The 16,635-nt window shown below is 36.8% G+C and overlaps 1 protein-coding gene across 8 annotated transcripts in view; it reads left to right on the forward strand.

The window, feature by feature from the left end:
* The window catches only part of SESTD1 (SEC14 and spectrin domain containing 1), a 102,185-nt gene that overhangs the window by 39,360 nt on the left and 46,190 nt on the right, over positions 1-16,635 (forward strand). For all 8 annotated transcript variants that reach the window (XM_067549100.1, XM_067549099.1, XM_067549106.1 and 5 more), the window contains 3 exons: positions 8,096-8,204; positions 11,444-11,534; positions 15,952-16,065. In XM_067549100.1, coding sequence (XP_067405201.1) covers positions 8,096-8,204; positions 11,444-11,534; positions 15,952-16,065 — 314 coding nt within the window. The remainder of the gene's footprint in view (positions 1-8,095; positions 8,205-11,443; positions 11,535-15,951; positions 16,066-16,635) is intronic.

The raw sequence follows: 16,635 nt of genomic DNA on the forward strand, positions 1-16,635 counted from the left end.
TGGTGGAGAGGAAGGTTTAGGAAAACTCCATGAGAAAGACTTAGAGAAAATCTTTCTTCAATGTATTCAACATATAGTGGGAATCACTGAATGTGTTGCAAATGTGTGGAGAGTTGTAAATAAAAATAAATGTTTTAATTGAAATTGACATTTTTAAAGCCTACTTATGGTGTCAGTCACTTTTCAGTGAACTGTCAGTCACCAGCTATATTAGGAATCTTGTCAAAGAGATAGAAAAACCAGTTCTTATTTTGCTTTTAATGTGAATTTAACAGTCATAAGAACTTTACTTTATAAATACTAGAGCTGTTTAAAAATGTTGTTCAAAACTTTTCCAAACACCATATGCAGAAAAATTCCATTTTTTCAAAACTTTAGTTATTCTACAAAAATTTTTCCAACCAGCTCCATTTAAATACCATATATTTAAAGCTTTTCATCTTGTGTTACAAGGAGAGCTTCAGTACAAAGTTTGCAGTTGCCATGTTTTCTTTTTACTCTTAGAATATATCTGCACTGCAATAAAACACTTGTGCCTGGCCTGTGTCAACTCACGCTCACAGGGCCTGGCTGCAGGGCTATAAAATTGCAATGTAGACACTTGGACATTCGGACCACACGAGGGGAGAGGGTCCTGAGCCCAAAAGTCTGTAGGGCCATTATATAGCCATGCAGTCCAAGCCCTGAGCCTGAGTCAGCTGACGGGCCAGCCATAGGTGTTTTATTGCAGGATAGACATACCCTCCCACTAATTCAGAGAGAGTTAGCAAAGACTGAGGACAAAGAATAGATCCAGGCTAGATTACAGCTGCATCAATACTGCTTTACTTGATATTTCTTTTCGAATAAATAAGCTATCCCAAAACCTGTCTAAATTGCCTTTGGAAGACCTGTGAAACTCAGCTATAGTCTTAAAGTTTTTTTTAAGACTTTATACACAGAATAAATATTTATATTTTTGGATTAGCATTTATATCTTAAACACTTATAGTCATGGTTACTGGGCTAGCTGGACCTCTGTCCCCTCTCTCTGGTATCTCAGAGCACACCCTGTGACATGTTAGGCCTTTTACCTGTCATGGAGTAATCTTACAATTCTCCCACTCTTAGACCCAGACATAGGCTACGGTACTTTCTGTATTGCCTGTGCATACCAGCAGGTTCCAACTGAGTGTGGCACCTGGGTTCTTCCCTTCAGGAGTCTGAGACCAGTGGTGTATATAGTGACAAAATAGCTGCCTTAAAACCAAAATATTGCTGCTTCCCTTCCCCCAGTAGATTTTTTTTGCCTGTCACCTCCATTGTCAGACCCACCATAATTTCCCACAACTGTGAAAATGGAAATAGATTAAAAATTGAAAAAAATGCTTAAAAATAAAAATAGCTATTATCTATCAAAATTATAAAAAAATCCAAAAATTGATTTCTGCCAAGACTAGGTATAAGTCTGACCTTAAAAACTGTTTGTTTTCAGAATAATATATATTTTGTGTAGACTTATAAATAAATACATTCTAAAGGTCAGTTGAAAAGTCAACTTTACATAGGATTCCATGTTTCCCAGTAGCTGATAAAGAGGTGGTCTATGGGAGGTTATTCCATAATTGTCTATTATGGGGAGTCTTGGTACCTTCCTTTGAACATTTGGCCCTGGTACCTGTTGGAAACCAAATGCTGAATTAAGTAGATCATTCTTCACTTTCAGTCTTGATCTGTTCTGAACCGTTGCTATGTATTGTAAAACTGTAATATTGCATTCTCAAGGAATTGAAGAGATACATGGGGCCAAATTCACCCCTGGCACAAGCGGTTGCAATTCCAATGGAGTCAGTGAATTTGGCCTGTGGATCCTGAAGTATTATCTTTGGGAGGAAAGATACTATATAAATACTTAATATGTACGTATAGCACTGAGCTATTGTTACAATGCTGTACCTGGAGTAAATACACTAGTTCTATAGAAGAAAGAGTTGGTTGTTTCGAAGATGCTGCAGAAACGCTGACAGTCTCTGATAGCCACTTGTATTGTACAGGTTTTTAGATATGCCTCTCTCACAGCTAAATGTTCGGTCTTTGTGGATCAGTCACTCCGTTAAAAGCAGAAGTTCTGTATCACAACTAAGTAACCAGGCAGTAACTAGCTTTACCATATAAAAGAAAACATTAAATATGTTGACTCTATCCTGTTGTTTCCTTGAATGCAAAGGAATTGGTTTAGTATGCAGAATAATGATACTGTACTATAATTCCTTAATCTGATGGAAGGGGGAAACTGTAGCTATTGTCCCTCATTTTCTTTGCTGATATCTTGCTAACCAGTTTTGTTAGTTTTAAAACTCAGCTGCCTCAGGTGATTTATTTATTTATTTTTGTATTTGAAAAGTGGGAGCCACTCTTTGTTTTACAAGTTAATTCAGTTCCCTATGTGAATTAGTTGAGAATGGCAGTCAAGTGGTAGTTTGCTTTGCAGGAGACATGTTATTTCTACAGAAAATGGAGCATCACTCCTATTCCTGTCCTATAATGAGTGAAGCAAATTTATATTATTGCTAAAATCAGTGTCACTATTCTCTCTCCCCATCACATGAGATCTGATGTTGCTCAACACATAAGCAAGCAGGTGAGCTCATGAAGGATTATTGGTGACAAAAGAAAAGGAGGCATTGGAAATAGTCTGTGTTCAACTCTTTGGTACTATTTCTGTGTTAATAAAGGTGGAGGGAATCATTACTTGTATTAAAAGAGTCAGTTGTTGTTGAGGAAGTATTTGCCCTCAGGTGAAAAGCAGCAATATTTTTGCTCATGTAAGTAGATGTGGTTTTTGTAAGAAGCACAATTTCACTGCTATGTGATATTACCTTGCCTTTTTTTAAAGTTAAATTTGACAGACTGGTATATTGCAATTCTGTAATCTTGGACCATTAAAGGATCCTTTATCCTTTAATTTTTCTTATGGTTTGATCCTTGTCGGCATAGTAATAGAGATGACTAAGCCTCTCTGGGATAGACTCCTGGTGTAGTCTGTTGGAAGAAAGAAAAATGGGCTTGAATAGAGACATGTTCTTCTCTGTCTAGAATGTATTTAAATAGAGCCTCCACAAGTTCTGTAAGGTTATTTTTTCCACTCTCTTCAGGGATACCGTTATTCTTCATTTGTTTGTGATATTTCAGGTAGGTCATTGAGTTTGAGCTCAAAATCCTTTCATCTTTTTGTTTTGTTTTCTTTTTTAATCTTGTCATCTCCGTATGTGACAGTGGCTCTTTGCTCGTTCATTCGGTATGCTAATTCTTCCTTCGTGCATCCATTTTTAAGATCTGTAACTACTTCTTGAATTCAGCCTTCGTGGATCTAAACTATGAAACACATTACCTTTGTTGTCAGCTTTTGTGGATGGAGCATGCTTGTCTTATTTTTTCTACTGTCTGCTTGCTCAGAGTTAAACTCAATATTGAGATGGATATATTCCCCTGCCTCTTAAGAGAGATGTGGTTTGGTTTTTGATGGTGGAAGACCATATTTTGTTTGACTTTTAAAGTAGCACTCCTTTCCTTATTTAGTCTTTTTGTTCTTGTTTTTGAGAACCTTGTGAAGACATTCTGTCAGTGGAGGAACATGACTTTTGAAGCCTTACTTCAGATCTTAAGACAAATACCATTTTATTCTTGTTAGTTGAATTTCATATATTTGCAAGCCATATAACTGGAGGAGAGAAATTGTGCTTTTTTTTTGAGTGCACTCAGACTGAAGATAAAAGTAAAGGCAGCCTTTCAGCTTCTGAACAAATTTGATCCAATTTCCTTCCCTTCTCCTTTTTCATTTCCAGACCCTTCCTTTGCTACTGGTTGAGCTTTCAGTAGCCCCTGCTGTTCAGGAAGAGAGGAGGCAAAGGGGAGCTGTCTGTAGCTTCAGCAGCTCAAAACAGTGGAGCTATAGAATGGAGAAGACTAACTATCAGGAATTGTCCTACAGCTGCTTTCTGATTTCTGGGTTAGGGGCCAACCCACATGCTGCAAGTTCCCTCCTTTGTCCTTTCACTTGGAAATGAGGCAGCAACAAAGATGGTGAAATTAAAGGGTCTTTGAGAACACCATTTAACACACAGTGTGGCCAGTTATCTATAATCTATGTTAGCATTCTCTTTGGCTATCATGTTAGAAAACTACTATAAACCTCACAGATGACTTCCGGGGGGGGGGGGGGTGGGTGGGAAGAATCCTTTCTTACTTGAAATAGTGCTACTGAATCTAAAGGGCTAATTATATGAATAAGGTGCGCAGAATCTGGAACTTTGTGAGGGATGTGGAATATGCCCAGTTCTCTTATATTTCAGATGTCATCATTGGATCTTTAATTCCAGTTTTGGACTTTGAATGGTTTTGAAAAAGAACAGACTTTTAACTATTCATAGAATAGAATCATAGAATATTAGAGTTGGAAGGGACCTCAGGAGGTCATCTAGTCCAACCCCCTGCTCAAAGCAGGACTAACCTCAGCTATATCATCCCAACCAGGGCTTTGTCAAGCCTCACCTTAAAAACCTCTAAGGATGGAGATTCCACCACCTCCCTAGGTAACCCATTCCAGTGCTTCACCACCCTCCTAGTAAAAAACTTTTTCCTAATGTCCAACTTAGACCTCCCGCCCTGCAACTTGAGACCGTTGCTCCTTGTTCGGTCATCTGCCACCACCGAGAACAGCCTAGCCCCATCCTCCCTGGAACTATTATTGCAGTTAAAATTCCAACACTAATTGTATAAACAGCCAAGTTATGCCATCTGCATCTTTGCTTACCTTGAGAAAGAGTTCCACTCAATATCTGCAATACTTGATACTAGTGTTTTGATTTGGGGGGCGGGGGGCAGAGTTGGTTTGTGGTTTGTTCATCATTTATGTCATATATACTTCTGCACAGATAGAACTCTCTTTAAGTGTCTTTGTAGACTGATTAGTCATAATTCAAGGTCCAGCTAGATCAACTTCTGTCATGAAGCAAAAACATCATGATTTAATGCCTTTCTTAACTTCATAACCGAGGTATTTAAAATCACTTAAGAAAAACCTGCCTTTTTAAGATCTCTGAAAACAATTCTCCTCCCCCCATCTCCAGTTCCCTCAATAATAAAACTGAGATTATCACCTGTCATACAAAATCCAGCTTTCCAGGTCTGGTTGAAGTAGTTTGGAAACTGTCTCCTTAATGTCTGTAAGTAACTTCTTGTTATATTAGAGTATCCTGTGGGATTTTATAAAAAGGTTAATACATTTAAAAAAAATATTTTATCCCAATAAGCAATGGCAAAGAAAATCAGAACACCTATAAAGCTACTAAGATTTGCAATTTACTTTGAAACTGCAACTTGAAACTTTTAATGCATTGAAAAAAAAAAACCCTGAAGGATAGAAAAAGATTATAATATAAGGCCAGAGTGATTGTTTAACAATCTAACTGGCTAACGTGTTAATCCTGCTGCAATTTATATCTGTTCACTCCCAGGTACTTTATTTCATTACGAAATATGAGATAAACAGCATGTTTTCAGCCTGAAATACAGTTTCTCAGGAAGATGGTTGCTGAAAAGACCAAGTGCAAAGATAGACAATTCTGTTCAGTCTGGCAGTTTTGCTTATGATACATCAGTGAACTAGTAACTAGAACTGGAAATGGGGCATCCATTAGACTGTCCATGTCCAAATGATATCTTGCAATGCTTTACTATGGGAACGTGAGTGGTAGAACTGATATGTGCTGACTGGTGAAAGAGGGACAAGGATCAGGTGAGATCTATCATCCCACCCACCAACTGAGAAGTGGGAGGATGCTGGGATTATGGATTCCTACTAAAATGCTGCTCCTGTTTTGGTGGCTCCATATTCCATTTCAGCCTCTGGCTAGTAGGTCTGATAATGAGCATACCCTTTGATTTTCCCCAAACTTGCTCTGAGACCCCAGGCACCTACGATTGTGGTGTACAGTGGGGACATTTCCACTAGTTTACCTGTCCATCATATTTTGCTGTAATGGAGGTATGTCTGCTACTTTGCCCTTCCTCTGCCTTTGTGTTTTGCCCTTCTCACTAATGAATGGTTTCAGCTTGCCTCTCTCTTCTGTTGCTCGTAACTCTCCCCAAGCAGCCGTAGGGCAGAGCTGTTATGATTCTTGTTAGTTTCTCTGCACCCACTGGTTTCTGAAGATGAACAAAGAAACCAACAAGATGTTGCAACTGGGAAAGTCCTGGAATGAGCTGGAGTTTGGCACCGTGCACCTCAGTAGGAGAGCAAAGGTGGCTTTGTCACTTCAGCCCAAGATCCTGGGGCCAGCTGAGGTCTGGGTTTGGACCGTTGCAATTAGAGCAAATGGCTGCTCTAAATTATGCCATCTCGTGTTAATGGCTCTTAGGGGTGGGGAGCAGTGGCATTGCACTGGTCGCATGCCCTTCTGCACACAGCATATCTTTGACATACCCCCTAAGTGGAGGGGACGTTGAGGGGATGGGATAGAACTAGCTCTATGCCAGACCAGGGTTCTTTCCTACCAAAGGAATCTGTGTCTGACCCTTTTGTGCCATCAGAGAGGCAAAATGGGGATATGGCATGGGCCAGCCCTGGCCATATATTGTTAGTACCTAGTATTGTAGACATCTACCGTGTGGCTTAAACAGCCATTTCAAATGAGATTAAAAGCATTGTTTGGTAAATGGTTTACATAATTTGTGGAGTGATATGAAATGTAAAGTATATTTTACCTTCAGTGCCATGTTCATCTTTATTGAGAGCAAACTTGGAAGTCCATTTTTCTTAGGTTGGTATTGTAATTATTATTATTTCTTTGAATTATCGTAGCACCTAGGAGCACTTGTCATGGACCAGGACCCTATTGTGCTAGGCAGTGTACAAACACAGGATTTGAAAGAGAACAAAGAAATTACTTTGGGAATGTTTACAAGGAGCTCCTCCCATGCGTGAGGGGAAGCTTGGGAGAAAGCATGATGGTATTTGAGAATTTAAAAAGTGGATGATTGAGTCGAGTCAATGCCTCAGTACTGAAGGTTTATCACTTCATGAAATCTAGTGAAATGACTGAATTCCTTTTTCTATATACTAAAAAGGGTTGTGGATAAAACATTAAGGACCTGATTTTCAGAGCATCCACATCTCTCAACACTTCAGTGAGAGTTCTGCATGATCTAGACCTATGAAAATAGGCCTTACATCTTGTATGTTTTGATTCTGCCGTATTCATTATTCCTTTAAATTTTTTATGACAATCCTCTGTGTGCTAACAGAAACTGTACAATGTATTTACTGTTGTTCCAGTGTAGATACACAGGCCATTATGAGTTCTTGGGTGTTTAGACATTCTGAAAATATGGCCATTAATATGGATTTAGGAGCCTAACTTTAGGCAACCTTTAAGATATCTTGGTCAAAGTGTATTTATGTTTATGGATACAATTTTGTCACTGTAAAAATAGGCAACATTTATGGAACATTCATAGTAAAAATGTACAAAATCAGGGTCTGGTCATGGTGGAAGTCATGGAGATCTGTTAGTCACGGAATCTGTGACCTTTGTGACCAAATCATATCCTTATTTATGCTCTACATTTCCACCTTTTAGGGCTTGATTCAGCAAGGTATTTAAGCATGTGCCTAATTTTAAGCATATGAATAGTTCTACTGAAGTCAAGTTCATGCTAAAGTACCTTCCTAGACTGGGAGCCTTACTGTCAATTTATAGCCTCCTGAAAAGACATTGAGATGTTTTAAGTCTTCACAGTTGTTAATATATATCATAACAGTGTTTTGCATAAAAGTAACCTCATGACCAAACCCTGTGTTTTGGGCATGTCATTTACTGGTTGATTACAGATACTTAGTGTAGTCTATTTTGTTAAAACACTTAGTATATAACTATGATTTAAGGTCCAAGAAATGCTTCACCAAATGTTCTTTAATTACAATACTTCCTCCAAAGTACAGCACCTTTTTTCACTTGTAATCTTTATAGCAGTTAGAGATTATGTGACTGAAAATATGTATTTTTGTCTTAAAACTATATTAAATCTTTGTAATGCATTTTTTATTTTTAAATAGGAGGAAAGGACAGACGAAGTGGCCTCATTCTGACAATTCCATTATGCCTTGAACAGACAAATATGGATGAGTTGAGTGTTACCCTAGACTATCTGCTAAGCATACCAAGGTGACTAAGTGACTCTCAAGGTGTTTTTCTTAAAAGCACTAAATATTTTTATTGTATCTTCCAATACAAAATGTATTTTACATAGGTTATACTATAATGTAATCTCTCATTTGATTTCATTAGAACAACTTAAAACACAAATAACATAGTACATGAAAAGGTGTGTGCTAATTTCTTTTAATTATCCTGCTTGTTTTTTTCTGTCTGTTGTGTTTCACCAATGTGTTGTTGCAATATGTGTAGTATTTTTTTATTTCTGGTAATGCACATGTATTGTGGTGTGAACTAACTTGCACTGTAATTTAACTCCAAAATTAAAAAGCCTTGTCATTGGAATTGATGAGACTTTCAGGCAGAAAAGAGTTTATTCCTTTACCTTTGCAACCCTTCTGTGCATACAGGCCCTGATTCATCGAAGTGCTGAAGTGTGTGCATAATTTTAAGCATGTATGGAGTCGCATTGCCGTTAGTGAGATTATTCACATGCTTTTAAAGTTAAGAATATGCAAAATTGTTTTGCTGAATTTGGGCCAGAGTTCAGTGGATTTCAGAATTGTATCATTAAATATTGATTTGATAGTAAAGTCATGAACTTCAGTGGGAGATCTCCTTGTGGAACAGCTGTAGGTTCAGGCCCATATTTATTTGGCCAGATATTATTAATTTATTTGATTGGATCTTGGGAGGGGAATTATCCAGCAGAAGTGGCAAGTCATCCTCAAATCTTTGTTTTATCATTTTGTGTTTGATTCTGGCCCCTCCGCTCCCATTCCCCCTTCTTCCCCCCCCAAAAAAAAAGAAAGAAAGAAAGAAAAGAAAGCTCATGTTTCCATCATGGTTAAAAGACCAACTATAAGTGGGGAGAAAGGGGGAGATGTTAGCATAATTAAATAAAAATGCTTTATGCATTTTATTTTGCTAATGAGAGTATCAGATCTTTTCAAATATATAGATTAATGATCTGGCTCTAAAGTCAAGTCTCTAAAGTCAAGGCCAAAGATAAGAAAAATGAATATTACTGACCCTAAAAGAAATCTGAAATGACTTCTTCTGTAAAACTTGACCAAATAATTTACTTGTACTCTTAATTACTTAGATGCTGTTAATTGTACATTCATATTTTTGTTTGGTTTTTAAAAAAAGAGTATGGAACTTTTACAAAATTGTGGACGAAAATTATGCTTACCTTATTCATTCAAGTACTTTAATTGACTTCAGAATTTTGTCCTATTTATTGAAAAAATGTAGACATAAGTATTTTAGCAAATACTAGTTCCTTTACTATCTGTCATCTATATTACAATTATTTTGCTAAAAGCTATCTGAAAAGTCACACTAAGCATTGCTTGTATCATGTGTAGACTGTGAAATGCATTTGAAAATAGAGTTGGACATTCCCACTACTGGTACAGTCTTGTAGAAAAGCGACCATTTTTATGACCACAGTATGGAGACCATCCTGATTTACTGTTGGTTTAATAGTAGAAAGAATTTACTTTAAAAAAAAAAAAAAGTGTTTTGCTTTAAATATTAAATATTCATTGTGCTCTTCTGGAAACCTTTAAAAAAGATTGTAAGTTAGCATTTTGTCCCCAAACCAGCCTTATGCATTTCCAACAAATATCAAGCCTAATTCTTGAAAGCTTTACTTGTGAGAGTAGTCTTATTGACTTGTATGGGATTTCCATGAATCAATGGTTTGCAAAACTGGACCCGAAGTTATACATAATGCTTGCTACTATGAGTAGCCCTATAGGAAATTAATAGGGTTATTGTAGTAATAGCGTCTTTGTTGTATATGTAGGTTTTCAGGAGCTAAAATTTTTTTTAATTAAAAAATAAATTAAAAAGTCGGTATATTGATTTAAAAAAACATAGTATGTGCACACTGTTTTTGTTCATTAAATTAAGTGCACTTGGCAGCTTAAGTGATAGTAATCCCCATAACGTTGCAATTATAATAAATTAAAAAAAATACATGTGTAGTAATAATATTGTAAATATTGTAGATATTTGAACAATGACTAGGATGTCTTATTGAACAGTTTATAGGCAGAGCTGGCACCAGTGTGCATGGTTAGTTAACGCTTTCCTGTGTTCTCAGCTGCTTATCACTTGCTGAAACTTCCCATGCTGAGTGATTTCACTGAGCAGTTCTAGAGCCTGCATGTTTAAAACATGGACTTAAAATTTGACAGGGATATTGCCCAGAGTTCACCAAAATTTGATCAAGTTATAAGCCTCTGAAAATTGCCACACGCACATGCTCAGTTCAGGTTTGTTAGACGCCAGCAGCTAAATTTTTTGAATGTTCCATCCGTACAAGCATGCCCTAGACCAGAGCTGGAGGCACTGAGCAGGACTCTATCTTGTGAAATGCTGTGGTGCCTGGCACTGGAATTGGGAGCAAGGACTGAGATTTTCCTGTATTCTGTATGCTGCTCCTGGCATTTCCTAACTTTTGAGCACTTGACTTTGTAACCTTCATGTTCTTTCAGTATTTTTGGTATGAATATATACTACTTTGAAAATTATATATTTTTACTTAAAAATTGTTAATTAAAAAGGTGGTAAATAAACGCTATCAATGTGAACTATATTTTCCCCTTTTATATCTGCTTGGATTCTTCTGGATGGCTCTTTGTATGCTGCAATAAGGGTCCTGTTTAAGAAGAGCACTTAAGTGAATATTTGAAATTGAACATAAGCCTCAGTGTTTTCCAGGATTGGGAACTAGATCAGGTGATTTAGGAACAGTTGTATTTGAAGTTGTATTCTTCACTGTGCAACAGACTTCCTGGGTGACCTTAGGAAAATTAACCTCCTGTGCCTCTGTTACCCATCTATAAAATGCTGCATAGGGATAGTGTCATATTTATCTGTTTAATGTTTACAAGGCACTTTATGATCCTTGATAAGAAGAACTGTGATATAAACACAAAATATTATAAGTATTTGATATTCCAGAAAATGTATTAAGTCTGTTTTTTAAAATTGCTAGTATGGTACAGTAACACACTAATATTCCTGAGCAATATAAAGGAAAAATATTTTCTAAGTGAACATACTTTCATTTTTAAGGGAAGATTTTTAGTAAGTAAAATTGCAAAATTCCATATCAGTGTCCCATTTTGAAAATGGCGTGATGAAAGTCAGTAATAGCCAAGCAAATAACTGTGATATCTGACATTTTGTTCTTGTGTTTTATTGTTTGCTAAAAGTGTCTTTTTTTGTTTTAGTGAAAAGTGTAAAGCTAGAGGATTTACTGTGATAGTTGATGGCAGAAAATCACAATGGAATGTGGTAAAGACGGTTGTGCTAATGCTCCAGGTAAATCAATTTTTATATATTCATAGTCAACAGATTAGTTTTATAGATGGTAGTCAAATTGCTGCATTACTCTAGCAGCTGAAATATCTTTATTGGGAACTAGACAGTTCATAATTTAATTAAAAAATATATGCTGTGTAACAAAATTCTGTGCAAGTAGAAGCAATTAATCCAAAAAGGGGTTTATATACTTCTATAGATAGTTATTCTTACTTTTCTCAACTGAGGGTCACATACGCTGAGAGCCTAGGATTGTATTATTTTGTATAAAATGGATCAGATTGGAGGCCGCCTTCTTTTCAATATGGTGATTTGCATCTAGAAATGACAAGGAAGCCCAACTTGAGTACAGATGTTTAGTTCTGTGAGCACCTGTGGGGGGGGCCCACTGAACGTTTTGGTAACTGGAGCTTCTCAGTAGACTTCAAGTAGAGCACATTGCAGTAGTCTAGACTTGAGGAGATGGTTATGGCTGACTGTTGTGAGACAGCAGGGCCAGAAGGCAGCAAGGGTAATAGAAGGGAGATATGTAAGCCCCAGAATGGTCAGAGCTTTGTTCCTGGTAGACTGAACAGGAGTTACTACAGGTCAGTTAGGAGCACCTGAGGCCAATTAAGGCCCAGCCAGAAACCCGATTAAAACCCCTGCACCAGACAGATAGGAGAGAGAGGAAAGGGAGCTGGTGGGAGTATTGGAGGAGTACAGTGACTGATGGCAAGACCAAAGAACCAGATGAAGGGGAACGCAGGGAGGGAGGCTTCCCCGCTAACCCCCTGGCTCAAAGCTACAGAGGCCTGAGGGAATAAAACCCTGCCAGAAGGGGAGGAACAGGACTGAGAGACTAACAAATGTTGCTCATGGAACCCTAAATGCATTGCACGGCAACTCTTCTTTTTACTGCAGAGATTCCCCTAAAAGAAATGACAAAACTTAGCTTTGATCTGTGCAGCCTTCCACTCAGACCTAGATAAAACTTCTACAAGTGTATTACCATGTTAAATGTGAATAGTTTACAACATCAGGGCCCTATTGAATCTTTAGTGTGTCTCCGTGATTTTCATAATTTATGGCTAATCAGGAGGCTATGGTCCTCCCTCTTTTGTATAGGCATGGCAATGGTTTTCCAGCCTTTGTCATTTCCAGTGCTGGTTGGGCACTCTGTTTATATCTATTTATGAAGCCTATCCCGGAGCTCCAGCTAATTCAGAATACAGGTGTGTTACTGTGTTGCAGTCTTTGTGTTGGCTTCCTGATACAATTCGATAGCTTTTAATTCTTTGAATGTTCTGTATCCCAACTGTTTGAGAGACTGATTCTCATTCTATGTCCTACCATGGTATTTAAGATCAGATTCTTGCCATTGCCTGGAATTAGAGACTCCTCTGTAGGCAGTAAAACTTTCTCAGGTAAGGGTCTCTGTGTGTGGAGTTTGCTTCCTTTGGAGGTCCTTTAGAGCCCTGAGTCTAGCAAGCTTCGGAGCAGCAGAGCGTCAGTTTTTGTTTGGTTTGATTTTTGTATTTTATATTCTATTCCGGGTGGGGGGGATGAAAGTGTTTTTTAATTGCAGCAATTGAGAGGAACCTTACAGCTTATTTTAAAAATGTTTGCTGTTAAGAAGCAGCTAGCAGCTACTGTGACTGGCAGTCTAAAATCTTTACTATTAAAATGCCATAAAAGTTAGTCTCCAGAAACAGAAGTGAAAATCAACTTGCTTTGAAACAACATGGTTATATATATAAGAAATACAAGTGCCTTTTCTTTTGCCTTTCTCTGATAATTCTAAAAAAAGAAAATGTTAGTGCCAGCTACAGAAATATAATAGTAGCATGCAGGAAAAGACTAAATGAATTTGCCTCTAGTTTTGATTTCTAATAAATAACAGAGAAGATGTGAAATGCAGGATCATTCTTATGAGTAAGTACCCGGAAAGTAAAGAAGCACAGAACTATTCATTTTTAAATGGGGGTGGAGGGAGGTGTGAGTGAAAGAGCTGAGTTGAACAAGCACAATAACAATGATCTTGCAGTTTTAATTTGTAATGAATCTGGCATAGAAAAATAATTTCAATTAATACATTAAATTGAAACAATAGATTTTTAAGGCCACATTTTCAAAAGCATCCTCTATATTTGCATGCCCTACATTGTACATGTAAGTTTATGGGTGTTCAGATTTGGGTTCTTCAAAATTTGTATTTGTACACTCAGAAAAGGAAACCAGGAGTATTTATCCAATTGTAACATAGACATTTGAATTTTTAGGGTTCCCAAAATGCCTTGTCTTTCACAAATTTAGAGGCTGGATTGAAAATCTGGACTTTACAAAGCTGTTTGTTTAATTATCAAGCTTTCATAATATTGAGCCACACCCATATGAGCAATAAATAACATGATCTTGAAAATTTTCAGCAGGATATGACTGTTTGCTTTCACCAACTTTCATATCACACAGTAATGTGTGTAGATTGTTTGTTCTTCTAATGTGCATGTGCTTTTGCAACATTTTTAGGTCAGAAATTAAAATTTATTTTCAGTTTAAAACATTTTTCAGTGTCAGTTATGGATATGTAGGTCTAACATTACTGGCACTCTGTGTGTATCTTATGGTGGAAAACACCAATGGCCAAATCCTGCTCATTTTAGCTATGCCAATAGTCTCTTTCAAGCCAAATCCGACTGCAGAGGATTTCAATGGGACTATTCATGTGAGTAATATAACCAGGATTTGTGTCTATGTTACATATAATAGACTCTTCTCTGTTCAAAAGAGAGCCCACTGGCCCCTTGGCTTCAAAGCAATTTCGCTTTCTACCTACAATCAATCTATGGGCTTCTTTCCAGCTTCCCTAGTAAGCATTAGTGTTACTTCTTACTGCATCAAGGGACCAGGCTTTTCAGGTCCACTGAGGTTAGAGGTCTGTCTGTGGTAGTGGGGTTTCTTATAATTATTTTCACAAATTTGAAAGGTTCAAATTCCATTTGCAAAAATAAAACTTCTCTTGGGTGGATTTAAAAATATACATAATAGAAGTGGGAGGTGCTGCTTTGTAGCTCCATCGCTTACACCAATAGGCTGCCAACTCTTCTCTACTTGGCTGACTGACTACTTATCGTTTTCCAGCTATTGATTTTTCAGGAAGAGCTACTCTTTCCTTTTGGCTTTATAAGTAACTTTAAGAGCTTCTGACTGGTGACTTAATGAGATTTGACATTTGGACCCCAAACCTTTTCTTTTTTGTTAAGTGCCTGTTGTCTCTTTCCTTAAGTCTATATGAGTGGTCTTCAGCAGGATCTATATCCCATGTCCTAGAATAATGACGTTTAAAAGCACCTGATTCTGGGTTTCTGTCTGTATATGTAATGTTTCATTGTTTCCGTTATGAAGAATAATATTTTAAACATATTTTCTTGCCTATGAAAGTAGTCATATTGCAAATTACCAAAAAATGATGATTTAGAAAATCTAAATAATTTATTTAGGCTGATTACTTCTCATATTTCTCTGGTTGGACAAAGAAAATCCATGAAGTCACTTCACTTTGTCAGTGAGGCAGTGTTTGGTTTGAAAATGTAGTTGGGGAATCTGTTTTTAAAACATCTGTTTCTGTGAGAATGGAGAGAAACTCATGAAGACAAATTGTTGTTTTTTGTTTTTTTCCCTGTTAGATTTAGGTTTTGCAAAACCTTGTTCTTTAAATCTAAAGTTTGGGCCAATTTAATTAATTGTCCCTTATTAATTGTTTTTCATCTTAAAACAAGATAATTTAAAATCAGTTCTACTTATAGTGCTCTCCAGTATTCAATACTGTATTCATATATCTCTTCTTATTATAGTTGATGACAGAAGAGTAAGGTGTCTGTATTGTGATGTGAGGATATCAACTCAATAGGCAAAATATATTTGAACTCAGGTTTTGTAAGAAAAATACTGATTTCTCAACTTAATGCATAATGTATTTAATCAGTTTAATGATACAGAATGCTTGGGTATTTACTGTATTCTGGGAACAATAAACATGATAGTTATAGTGTACTGCAGATCCATTGATCTCAAATCCTGATTTAACAGTAAAGTATATATTTCTCTTCTAGCTTGACTTGTTTCTTTATTGTGGTGACCTAGCTTTGGAGTTCTGTCTTCAAATATACTGTTGGGAATCAGGAGACTTGATTCTATCCTCAGGTCTGTGTCTGACTCACTGTGTGATTTAGTGCAAATCACTTAATCTCTGTATAATTTCTCTCTGTATAATTAGTATACAGCCAGCTGTGTCACCTGGATGTGTAAGCCTTGTTTAAATCATATTTGTAGAAAGTTTTAAGATCCTGGATGAAAGGTGCTGTCTAAATGCAAGCTGATTTTGCAATAAGTGAAAATTTAATCTTGAATGTTTTAACTGTTTTCATTTGTTTTACAGAATGTTGTTCCAGCTGAGGTATCGCTTGTTTGTGTAGTAAAACCAGATGAATTTTGGGACAAGAAGGTTACACATTTTTGTTTTTGGAAAGAGAAAGATAGACTTGGCTTTGAGGTATGTATAGTTTTTTTCCTATCAGGAATGTTGACTCTAAGCATGTTAGAATGATATATACCTAATCGAAATGGATATTTCTTAAAGAATGCTTATCAGTGTTCCAGATTACTTTGTTGATACCTCTGAAAAATGACTGTGACCTATTGCTTTTAAAAAATTTTTTAGCTTCAAAAAGAACTTAGGAAGACTATTAAATGATAAAGTTTGGGAAATGGAGCTTTGCTGCTTTAATGGTGGTTTGGCTATGATGATAAAACTGTTTCATACCACTTTCCATGCTTTTATCTATAAAAATTGTTGTGTAATGCTGTAGTATATATTCTGTATGTGGCTTCACCACTGTGGACTGTTTGGATGCTCCTCTTCCGCTGTCACTCAGGCAAGAGCAAACATTTTGAAGGTACAGTCATTGGCCTCACTAAATTCATCTCCTCCTTCTATCTCTTAAGTCTTTGTATTAGTTACCAAGGTTATAGGCACCCTTTGTTTTTCTAAGATTATGTTCTGACATGCATGAACTGGTATGTATATACAAGGGATTGCAAACAAGAATAGTCCCATTCTTTC

Source organism: Emydura macquarii, unplaced genomic scaffold (assembly GCF_026122565.2).
Source record: "Emydura macquarii macquarii isolate MOO-44397 ecotype Brisbane River unplaced genomic scaffold, CSIRO-AGI_Emac_v2 contig_1253, whole genome shotgun sequence".
NCBI lineage: Eukaryota > Metazoa > Chordata > Testudines > Chelidae > Emydura > Emydura macquarii.